Source organism: Lonchura striata, chromosome 3, assembly GCF_046129695.1.
Source record: "Lonchura striata isolate bLonStr1 chromosome 3, bLonStr1.mat, whole genome shotgun sequence".
NCBI lineage: Eukaryota > Metazoa > Chordata > Aves > Passeriformes > Estrildidae > Lonchura > Lonchura striata.
This window is the reverse complement of record NC_134605.1, coordinates 100,006,201-100,018,530: the sequence shown is the minus strand read 5'-3', so window position 1 is coordinate 100,018,530 and position 12,330 is coordinate 100,006,201. Positions and strand designations below refer to the sequence as shown.

The 12,330-nt window shown below is 36.9% G+C and overlaps 1 protein-coding gene across 3 annotated transcripts in view; it reads right to left on the bottom strand.

The window, feature by feature from the left end:
* Positions 1 to 12,330, bottom strand: part of GREB1 (growth regulating estrogen receptor binding 1) — a 62,887-nt gene that overhangs the window by 14,969 nt on the left and 35,588 nt on the right. For all 3 annotated transcript variants that reach the window (XM_021525391.2, XM_021525390.2, XM_021525392.2), the window contains exons 19-23: positions 11,747 to 11,862; positions 10,853 to 11,052; positions 9,021 to 9,110; positions 7,085 to 7,659; positions 364 to 466 (exon numbers count right to left, since the gene is read on the bottom strand). In XM_021525391.2, the coding sequence (XP_021381066.2) occupies positions 364 to 466; positions 7,085 to 7,659; positions 9,021 to 9,110; positions 10,853 to 11,052; positions 11,747 to 11,862 (1,084 nt within the window). The remainder of the gene's footprint in view (positions 1 to 363; positions 467 to 7,084; positions 7,660 to 9,020; positions 9,111 to 10,852; positions 11,053 to 11,746; positions 11,863 to 12,330) is intronic.

The window sequence follows — 12,330 nt, the reverse complement described above, 5'->3', positions numbered from 1 at the left end:
CCTCATGGCATAAATCTGACAAAATTTCAATTATTCCTTTTATATCCTTTGCCACAAACATTCATTCCAAATCTACACTGAAGACCAATGGCTGGATATAATTTAATATACATAAATAATGTCAACCCCTTTCCACAAAAAACAGAAGGATGTTCTTTCCTTAAATTCTTAATGATGAATAAAATAATAATTTTATGTATCAGTTGAAGATCACAGGGATTTTTTCTTACAGTATTTATATAATGTAAAGCAATTGAAAAGGTGAATAGGATAGAATAGGCATAGAATATACAGACAACTATATTTCCATTTAGCATAACAATTTTCTATTGTCTCCAGAATATTTTTATATCAGGAACTTACTAATGTTGATTTCTTCCTCATCATAAACATCCACTTCTGTCAGTCTAATCAGCATTCGGGACAAAATACTGAGGAACTGCAGATAGGCACCTGTTTTCCCTATCTGTAAACATAGGAAAAAAAAAAAGTAAAACTTTGCTTTTCACCATGTTAGTTTTCCACATATCTAGAAACTGTAGCTGTGGTGAAACTGAATATTAATATTCAGTACTTGCATATCCTTGTTATTTGTATATTCCTTGGCATAAATGAAAAGCTTAATGTTCAACAGTTTTATTCTCTCTGTGCAGAAGCCTAGCTGGAAAAGTTTTATATCACAGGTCTAATTACAGGCCCACAGACAAGAATTTTCTCTCCTGATGATAACATCATAACATAGGTTCTACACAGGCAATGAATATTTAAAAATCACATAAGCTCATAAAATGTACAAAACCCCCCTCGAATTACAAGATAACTAAAGAATTATCCCAAGCCTTTCATCTCCATATGATTTACCAGCACACTGCCTGCTACTGAAGTACAGTCACTCTCCTGAGGAGTAGAAGTGGCAACGCATCCCTGGGAGAGCTCATGCTGGCCACTTCCACTCCTGAAGGACACGGAATGTGCAACAATGTCCTGTTCCACCTCTCATGCTGAAAACACATTATTTCCCTTCCAATCTTTTAAAATTACCTTTTAAAATCCATTTTAAAATTATCTTAAAATATAATTTTCTCCTTTCTTTTTTGCCCCATCAACACAGTAAACATTTTCCCTTCACTACATCAAGGCTATTGCTGGAAGGTGTAAGCCACAGTCAGTGATTTACTCAATGGCTTATTCTGTCACATTTAGTCTGCTGATGATAACATCAAGTACAGAAGGCCATGCCTAAGCAGGCAGCTTTAAAAACCATGATTGTGTGTGTGTGGGAGAGGTTAACACATAGATCAGTTACAACACATTGGACAGCAACTGTCTGATTTCACAAAGTGGCAGCAGATTAGGTCTATATTACTACTGAATTGAAAACACAGCTTCACTTCCATTACTGCTAGGACATGTCAGAAGCACAGGCCAAACAGAGTATTAAAGTTACTGTTTTCCATCTATGACAAGAAAAAAACTTTTTCTCTCAAAACTTGAGGAAGGGAGGTTTTAAATTTGAAGCAATAGACATTTGTTTTGGTCAAAGCTCATTATCTACTGTTTTTCATATCAGACTGCAGTTTGAACAGTTGCTCACAAAGGGTGGATAAGGGTCTCATTATCCATGTTCTCCTGTTGAGAATCAAATGTCAGCACACAACTCTGTCATCCTGGAGTAACACAGAAGAAAAAGTGACTTTGAACAGAGGAAATGACAGCATGGACTATAGTCAGTCCATGGACCATATGTTTCTAACTCCCAGTTTTGTTTTTTATGTAAAATCCATTGAAACTAATGAGAATTTTTCCTCTGACTCTGGAACAAGGTTCTGAACTTGGCTGCAATGGCTACTGATTGAGGAGCTAAAATAAAACCATCTTATTTTCCCACATCTAAGGGAAACAAAGAAAATACTTTCATTTGTTTTCCTCATTTCTGAAATTACCTTTTTATTCTTTTATGAACATACTCTTTTAAAGTGCCTCTGATCATCTTTTCATTAAACCCAGGGTAGCCTGACAGATTAACAGTTTCCTAATTTCAAACAAGGGATCATTTATCAAAAGCACACCTGTCTCCTTGATATTAGATATCTATATAAAAATTAATTCTTAATCTGTCTGAAGTATATACTTAGAATTGTCAACAGAACAACCTGCTGAAAACCTTACGTTTTCTTTTTGATATGCATTAAGATTTTATTCTATCAAACTCATGTATTTTTCTTTCCTTGGGGATCCAGTCTATGCCAATGGCTTTTCACAATGTGTATGGGAGTGATGAGGCTACTGTTGTGTGGTGCTGAGATGAAAAGCATCAGTCAGCAGGCTCAAGTGTACACAAAACTGTAGGGTCATGAGTCAAAAACACTGGAAACCACAGGATGACAAGTGCTAGACACGACACTGTAATGCATGCACTTAGGCTATTGCATGCATCAGATCTTACCCAATCTCATTATCTGTCACATTAAAAGTTTCCAATTCAGTACTGTGAGTTTTATGACCTGCTAGATATGAGCAATGCTGTATGTAAAAAGCTGTTGGGAACTTTCAGGAATACCTCCATATTATTAGAATGTTTCCCTGCCAGAGACCAGGCTGAGAAAATGCAGCATTCATATTTGGACTCTATTCACAGCACATTTGCCTGCATTTGCTGCTCAAGAAATGAACTGGTGAAAGAGAGAATACCTTTTTCAGGTCATTTTGAGAAGATTTTCAAAAAGAAAATGAGAAATTAATGATATCTCATTTACAATCAGCATTTACTCCAGAAGGGAAGAATCTTAAATAAGTGAACTGGTAGCATACCCAGATAGCTAAATGCACCTTTAAAATTAATTGTACTGTTTTATATGTGTACCAGCTCTAGGAAAAAATGGAATAGCACAGAGACTTTTTCTTTATTTGAAAATACTGAATAACTATCAAAAACCACAACTTCCACATCTCTCCAAAGATTCTCTGCCCCATCTGTCATATGTCTTTGAAGCATAATCCTCTGCATAATGGGATCCTGCCCATCCTCTATCTCCTAACTGCAACGAATAGGAGATCTGAAAAGAAACTTTAAACTGGATACCTACTTGCTCTGCAGCTTTACATGGCTTTAGGGAAGCCAAGCACAATGCTGTGCTGATCCTAACTAGTGACTCTGGGCTAAGCATGATATATTAATAATGACAACAACTGGTGAAGAAGTACTTTGAGCAAGCTGTTTTTCCCCATCTCCTGTCTTTGTTCTGGGTACCAAAGTTGCAAACAGATTAAAAGACTGAAGGAACCTAGAAGGAACCTCAGCTGCATTTTTACAATTGCTGAAACAAAATGTACATGAGAGGGGCCACTATGACAAACAGCTCTACTTTCCAGAAAAAAGGTTCCTCAAATATGTGGCAGTGCTCAGCACTTTGTAGGATAAGGCACTTGCAGGGCAATGTTCCCAAATAGTGGAAGTATTGCTCTAATTTGTTCCTGTCTACCTGACTTTGGAAGACAGAAGTCTGCAGAATCAGACTTGGAAGAAGAAAATCCCAGAAGAAATGAAAATCTCAAATCTTATGAAAACTGATGATAAGTAAGGAATTTGGGGCCTCATGAAATTTAGGGGTTTTGTTTCTATTTTCATCCTTAGTGTCAGGGATGATTTAACCCTTAAAATACTAAGAATATGCTTACTCTGCAGCTCTTCATTCATGCAGACTGTAGCTACTATAGCAAGAGGAAGGACTATGAATTAAAATTCTTTCCTGAAGAAAATTTGATGTATATATGAAGGTCTAGTTTTTGTACCAAAGACATGTATTACCAAAGAGGAGGGGAAAGCTCTCCAAAGATTTTGACCACTAAGCTCTGCTTGACATAGATATCAAGGACAAAGTGCAAACCAACAAAGAATCTGAGAGAGAGCATTCCAGTGAGATAAACTGCATGTGTGCCTCCATGCATTCATGAAATGACATCAAAAAGTGCTGTTGTAGAAGGTGAAACAGTAATGAGCTTCCTTTTTTAACTTGTAACAGTAACAGATGCTGGATACCAGAACCACTAGAAGTACTTTATTATTCTTACATGTTGGTATAAAGCATCATCAGATTTCAGGCCTCACATTTGGATAAATATGGTGAAAGAGGAAATAATTCCATAGGGCTTTCTATTCTAATTTCCAGGTAAGACAGTTCTTCACATACCATGACAGTGGTTTTCAAACTGTGGTCTGTGAATCAATGATGATTTGCAGAAAACATGCTGATGATCCACAGACAGTTGGTCAAATGTTGATGGCTCTTCTCCGTGTTTCCACATGCTACATTCTTCTAAAACACAGCTAATAATAGATATATTAAATATTCCCCTAATATTTTTTTTACATAAGCTGAATGGTATATACACCCATTGTAATGAGATTTTAATAAAGGTAGAGTAATAATATGGGCAGCAGTTTTCTTCTTCAGGAAGTGTCTTAAGACATGCTTGCTTTGTTCCCTGGATGTGGTGCCACAGGACTGAGCTGTGCTCACCAGCAGCTTCCACACTTCAGGAAAATGCCTGTTCTAAATTGTAACATCCACTTAAAAAACCAAACATACGAAACCTTGATTTGCACTTTGGGGAACTTTAAGATGAATGTTCTGAAGAAAAAATACTCGAGGGAATTTAGAATTCCATATGGGTACTTCTGTGGGTTTACCAGAGAACAGACGTAAATATGATACATATTGCTCATGATGATGTATATTAAATTATATTCACTAACCCATGGTTCACTTTGATCATGCCAGCTAATTACAGATAAATTATTCCATACCTATCCAGTTTTTGCTGCACTTCCTAAAGCCTATTGTAAAAATAACACATTTATTGCCTTCTAACTTACGTAACTGTCCTTGTAAAAATTCGTCAAGTCTTCCAGCAAAATATTTTGATGAGTACATAGGCTAATATGTACTAGTCAAAACGTCTCTCACCTTTGAGAGAAGGATGAGCATATTTTGTTGCTAATTTCCCTGACAGTGAGAATTGTAATTTGGATTCTATAATGTGCCTAGTTTTCGTGCTCTGTTGATTTAGTAATTTTCATTTTAACCAGAAAATTGCTTCCTGATTTAAATTTTAGTAAAGGAATTGCTGCCTGATAAAGAAAACAAGTAATTACTAATTTTTGGGAAGATACTATTCTGGCAGTCTTATACTTTGACTGAGATGTTACCAACATTTAGATATGAGCTGTCTAATAATTGTTTTATTTTCTGCCTATACCTCTTGATGCAGTAAGTATTAAGTCCATGTGAAATGTTAATATTATCAAAAACAATGAATAAACTTCAGGAAGGAAAATTATTTATTCTAAAAAGAGAAGGGTAATTCTAATTTCTGCATATTTTATTGCTACTATTCCCTTCAAGAAACTTTGCATTTTTATACCTTAAATTAACCCACATACTTTTAAAGCTGTTTGTTTGGTTCATGGGTGTTTTAAGTACTTTGGGAGGTTAAAATAGTAAAGGTAGAAAAGTTGCTGGGTTTTTCCATGAAGATAGAAATAAATTAAGATATTTCCATGGAATAATAAATGTAAATTTCTATTAAATTAATATATAACCCTACATTTTTATATTTAGGAAGAAAATATGACACTCCTGATTTGATGAGCATGAATTTGCTCTGTGTGAAACAGGTATGTTCTTCAGAAAGAACTGAGGAATATAAAATGAATAAACATATAAAAAGCATCCTTTAGGAACTAATCCAACTGTAGGATCTGATATAACACTAGGAAATAACCTGCATTGTGAAGACAGCTGAGAAAGAGATGGAGTTTCAAGTAAAACAATTGTTACCAAGGCTGAAATTCACAGCTGTACAGAGGATGAACAGTGGTCCTATTCCATACTTGGAAAAAAACCAGAAAGATTTGATAGTGAAAAGTGGGTTGACAAATAAACAAACTTCCTCTTTGATCATAGTTAGTTAAAATTGCAAATATTAAGACTGTGAAGCATCAAAACCTTCTCACCATGTGTAGTATGCTGTCAGAAATCTCGGAATGACTCTTCTGAGATATACAATTTACATTTGGGACTCAAAAGCAAATGAATACCAAAGAAAAAAAAAATTATTGGCTAATGTAAATGTTTAGGATGGCTCTCAGAATCATATTTTTATGGGGATTGATGTGAATATAATATAAAATTCTAACAGAAGTTAGATCCTGTCATTTTGTTACAGCCTGTTATTTTGTTACAGACTGTCATCTTTGGATCAAGTCTTTTGGTTGATGTTACAGTAACTGGAAACATCTTTGTCTTGGTTTTCATTTATCCTATTTGACTTCTGAGGTTCACAGGAAAAATATCTGCTCTCAGCAGGCACAGTGCCTCTTCCTATCTCATTGCTTCATCCTTCAGTAAAACATGAGGCACAATACTATCTTTAGCCTGTAACATGTGCACTTAACTAGGAGCTACCTTGCTCAGAGATAAATGCTAAACACTCCTAGAGAATTTACACGAGAATTAACTTTTTAGAACTAGATCCATTTCAATATATATTTTCAAAGTAATGTAAAAAACTCCTGGGTCAGCTACTCATCTTTTAAATATGGCTCTGCTACTTTGAACTGGCCTTCTTGCATGTATTATTTACAATGGCTTCTATTTCTGTCTGCTGTGCAAAAGAAACAATTTAATTACAAACTCCCAGCTGCTTTCACATTGATCATAAAAAAGTGGCTTTGTTAAGATCTTTGCACTTTATTTAAAATGTAAATGCACATTCAACTTCAAGAAACTGAAATTACACATGAAATCTATCTCTTGAGCAAACCGTCAGTAAAAAATTTTACTGGAGAGAGACTGAAAAGTGAATATTGCTGCAGCTTCTCTTTATTGGAACTCAGGCTAACAGCAAAGAAAGGAAGATATTTTTTATTAGAAGGGATTAGGAAATAAAATATACGTAATTTACCCTCCACAAAAAAAACCCACCCTTTTAAGTATGAAAAATAATAACTAATTTTTTTTCTGAGACTATGATAAACTTAAACAATATAGATCAATTATAATACCTTGTTCTTTTTACACACCTGTGGTGGCCCACTCAGCAGCAGCCTCCTTGGGTGAAAGGTGTCCATTCTGCCCTCATTTCTGTTGTTGTAGTCCATATGGATTGGCTTGGGAACCGTCCATTGGCGGTAGTACAGAGACTGCTCCGTGCACGTCATCATCTTGCTCATAAGAGGACGAAAAGAACTTGCCCACATAACAGAATGGTAAGGCAAGAGGGAAGAGGATTTGGGAAGTCCACTGCTGTCTGTAGAAGTAATAATGTCATAAACCAGTTTGGGCAGGAAAACTATGGGAGGCTGTTTTGATGCTTTGGTCATGGAGCATTGAGATGTCTGCAGGATGAAGGAGTTATGAGTAGGTGCAGAGGAGGAAGAAGAGGAGGAGAAAGGTGGGGAGGATGATGAGGTGATGGAGACTTGGGTACTCTTTATGTTTTGTTTCATATCCAGCTGTTCAGTTACTGGTGGCAAGTGTTTGCTGATTGTTGTTTGTGCCCCCTTGTCTACTTTCTGCTTCTGCCTTTCATAGTTATTTGTAGTTTCTTCAGTGCTGTTACTTAGGGCTTGGGGAGGAGATGACTCAGTGCAGAATGCTGTAATTAAAAGAAAATTTCTATTTTAACACAGTGCAACTATCTCTGCTAGCCAATACCACAGTTAAATAAAACACGACAAATCCTCTTGATACACTGTCCAGCAAACACTGCAGTCTTGCTCCTCTTCTTGCTTTGAGCTTCCTCGTGAAGGAAGCCATAATGGGACTAGTTTGTAGTATTTGTTTCAATGCAGGAAGTGGCTTTTAAAGTCCTGAAGTGCATAGGAAAGATGTCAGTGACTGCTCTGTCCTCTATTTCCCTCCTACATTCCTTGCTTAAGGTGCTCACCAGCTACTTTAATCACTCAAGGCAAATGCAAAATTATTGAAACTATTGTTTAAATGAATTGAAGGAAATAAGTATTTCCAGGCTATTAACCTACCACACTACAGAAATGTCTACTCAGACTGACATCTAAAAACAGTCCTCTGAGTCAGCTCTGCTCTGACACCCATGTCTGTGTCACTGCAGCACTTAGGCTAATCTAATAAAACCTGGCAGCCCTCAAGCCCCTGGTGCTATGTAATGCATTATCATACAGCTTTGGGTCAGCTCAGAGAACATACTGAACTGATGAATGTTGGCTGGGAATATGTGATGTAAATACACCCCACAGATAATTGCAGGTTTTCTGAAAGCTATATATTTTTACCCTATATATTTTAACTATTAAGATTTCTTGAAAGTTTAACATATGTTAAATGGTTCTGAGCATCCCTAATCCTTAGTGAAAGAGGGCATGCAAATATTTCAGTCTACAAAGTAGACAGAGAATTGCTTGTGGAATCAATCTATACAAGGTATTAGAAATACCTGCCTAAGGCTGAACATAGATTAAACCAGATTTCCTCTCATGTTGAAAACAACCATCCTGGTTCTCAAAAAAACCCCACATTTCAAACGAACAAAAGTCAGTAGTTTCTCCTGATTTCAAGAAACAGTAAGCTATGCCCTGTCTATTAATCTAAAGTAGTCAGTAATAGCCATTAGCAACAAATAGAAAAGTGTCACCAACACTGTGAATGGTTGCAAGTAACACCACTGTGGCATACCTCAACATACCAGTATCCAGGGGCACATAAAAAAGAGAAATAAAAATATTTCTTTAACCACAGAAGAACTGAGGGCACAGAGCCATGAGCAGCCCACATGAAAGCACCTAGTTTGGACAATTCATGACATGGTAATTTTCCAAGCAAGGAAAGATCCTATTTCCTATATTTCAGAACTCTAATCTCTATATTTTTTAGTCATATTAAGTGATCCCATTAAAATAGGCCTTATCAAAATCTTAGTGTAAGCTAAGGTCTCTTTTATGCCCTAAATTTAAAGTAACAGAGATGATCTTATGGTCTTACTGGAAGCTTTTGAAGAGAGAGATGAAGATGCAGAGTCATGGGAACGTGATCTTTCTCTTTTCATAGGACTTCTCTTTTCTGAAGTAGAACCTGTTTCATGAATGATATTAAGGGAAAACAAAATCAAAATATAATTTAGGTAAGCCTGCAAGTCACAGATATATTGTCAAAGTAAGGCAAAGTACAAAAGGGTTTGCATGGGGTTTGTCCTCATCCTGACACTGTTTCCAGTATGGAGAGTATCTGTTCCCACTACAGAATATTGGATCAGCCTACAGTCTAATTTACCTATGCTGAGCTGCAACAGCTTCACAAAAATCCATGCTGCAACGAGGAGCTGGTAATACCTGTCTCAACTATGGTAAGGCCTGTCTCAACTACGGTTCCTCTTCCAACCCATGTCTTACATTCCTCACAGATCCAGTGTCAGGGAAAGCAGCAGACAACAAGCTCTATTTTGTCAGTATGTTATGGAATTACCTCCTACCCCACACAGCTTTATGGCCAGATTATATCTCATCTTTTGGTGATGAAAATCTTCAGGTGGATGGACATCAAGGCCATTCACTTGAGATTCCTAGCTCAGGCTCCTAAGTTAAAATGCTTGTTTCTGTACCGTTTTAACATGATAAACTGAGACATAAATGCTGCCCTTAGGAAACTTAGACTGTAAGCCTATCTCACATGTTCTGCATTGGACTCTGGATGATCATACCACACTTCATGGACCAGGAGAGCAGCCTTAGACAACATATGAGCCCATCTGACTCAGATGCATATAATCTCAACATATTTCAACTAAATGGACAGAGCTACTCATCACAAGTACTCATTGTATCTGAAGCAGGCATCTATGGAACACAGTTTGGGTATGACCTCAGGTATTTCATTCCTCTATGATGAGTCCATATTGTATTAAAGAAAGTATTTTTGTTCAGCTTATTCTGCTATTATTTGCAGTGAGTAAGAACTTCCTAGGTGAACAGGAACTGGCTTTCTTCCTCCTCATAGCATAGAAAAGGAAATTAAGGGAAGTTGTTTGAGACTTAAATAGTTCACAGGGATAAAAATCCTTTGTTTTCCACAGGCACAACAACAAAAAAAAAAAAGTGTAAAGAGCTAAGAAATAACTGATAATGTCCATCAATTATAACTCAAAAAAACTCCAGAAAGCAATTGTTCTTGGGTAAATTATTGTTGGTCCTTACGCATTTGTATGTTCTTAATTGGTTTCTTAAGAAATGAATTCACTAACTCTACACTGTTGATTTGAATTACGGGCATTTTCAAGGAGAACTCAGAAGTTTCTATGTTGAGATATATTTTCTATCCATATTATTTAACACCTTACATACTAGGGACTACTCAGCTGTTTCCTTGAAAGGAATCTATCACTGACATCATTGTAAGCATAGCTTCAGTAGCACCCGGAACAGTTTAGAGCTGCCACTGCCCTGAGGGTAGGAATGCAGTTGCTGCTGCTGCTTCTCAGACAGCAAATTGCATCCTTCCCTGAGGGGGAGGGAGAGTGCAGAGGGTCCTCTGAAAACTGAGTGTCACCTGGTGTTCCTACTCAAGCTCCACTTCCTGGCTGTCAGAACATACAGGGCAAAGAAGGAACACAGGAGGGAGCCAGAAAACAGAGAGATAACAGATACAGCAGAAGAACTGCAAGAAGTTAAAATGCGTCAGCAGCAGAAGGGTGAGGACAGGTTCAATGAGATGAAACAAAACTAAGGAGCAGAGCTCACTTAGTAAGACTAAAGTGACCCATACATTTCTGCTTTTGCTAATTATTTTCAATAATTTTATTACCAGTAATAAAAAAATACCTTCTGTTGCTATTTCTTCATCTTCATTGTCAGTACTGCTTAGTTTCTCTGGGTCACTTTCTAACACATCATTCACAACTGCTTTCTCTGTGTGAATTTCTGAGCTCACAAAATATGCTGCCAAACCGAGTTCTTGCTCCAGGCTTGTCCGTACCAAAGAAGATGAATTTATTAAACGTAGGTCACAGTATCTCAGTGATCTGGAGGGAAACAGGAGGAGTTAGTATGAAAACTCACTGTAATCTACTGCCTTATCTCTTTGAGAAACACAGCCAAAGGGGAATTTTTTCACTATTTGCTTCAATGAGGAATGAGACAGAACATAGTATTTTGTGCTTAATAAGCTTACCACTGTGGTGCATACACTTTTCTTTCACTTAACCCAGTTACACAACTTAATTTACTGCACTGAACATTAGCATCTTTGTAAGAAAAAGAATAATCATTTGGATTCTAAACCTAACACACACAGAACAGGATTCAGTTGAACATACAAAAGAATATAGTGCCCCAGGGCATCCTGTCTGGCTTCCAGCTGCCATTCCAGAAGGCACTCTACACATCCTGGGGCACACATACCAGCATCATGCAAATTTCTCAGCTAAGAAGCCTAAGCAGCTATACTTCTTTTTTTTAACATACCCATTCTCTGCCCTAAACTGGGATAACTCTATTAATATTTTTGGAGCTATTTACATCTTGCTATAAACAGAAGTTTATTATCAATAATATAGAGTTTGTGTTTATGATATAAAAAATGCCCCAAAAATGGCAAAGAAGCACCTCCACACTTAAATCTGTTCTCCTCTCACACAAGTAATCAAACAGTTAATCTTTAGCTATTTGATAAGCAATGGATAACACTGCCACTGAGGAAAGAGTGAATCTTCTTACCGTGGCAAAGACTCCCCTTGTGGATCCATCCCACTAAATATCAATATGCAAGGCAAACCTTCCAATTCCAAATAGGTCTGTGGCCTCCAATCTACATCCTCAATTTTCTGCCAGATCTGTACAAGGCAGAGAAACACTGTTGGACATATCTATATGTTGGACTTATCTATAATTATATAATAGCTTATATATACATATTTGAGATTTATCTATATCAAATAAAAAGACAGAAATACATACTTTATCATCCATTATAATATTCCATTTGTACAGTGGAAGAGAAGCCACACAGCAGAACCAAATTCAAAACAGACAGCTCTCAGAGTTTTGAGAGCATTACAGGCAGATGTGAGTCTGAGGACATTGGGACTGTATGTTCCAGCCTGAAAAGCCTCCCAGCTTCCAAGCTGCATAGACAGCACTGAGACCAGGGAATATGGAAAATATGGCACAATGGAGAGTAAAGCTGAGCAGGAGTTTTGGGGGATACTAATGAGAATACTAATGCTTCCTAAGGCAGATAATATATGGATGTCTAAGTCCAATGAAGAAAATAAGCTCAAAATGAGACTTTTTCACCTTAG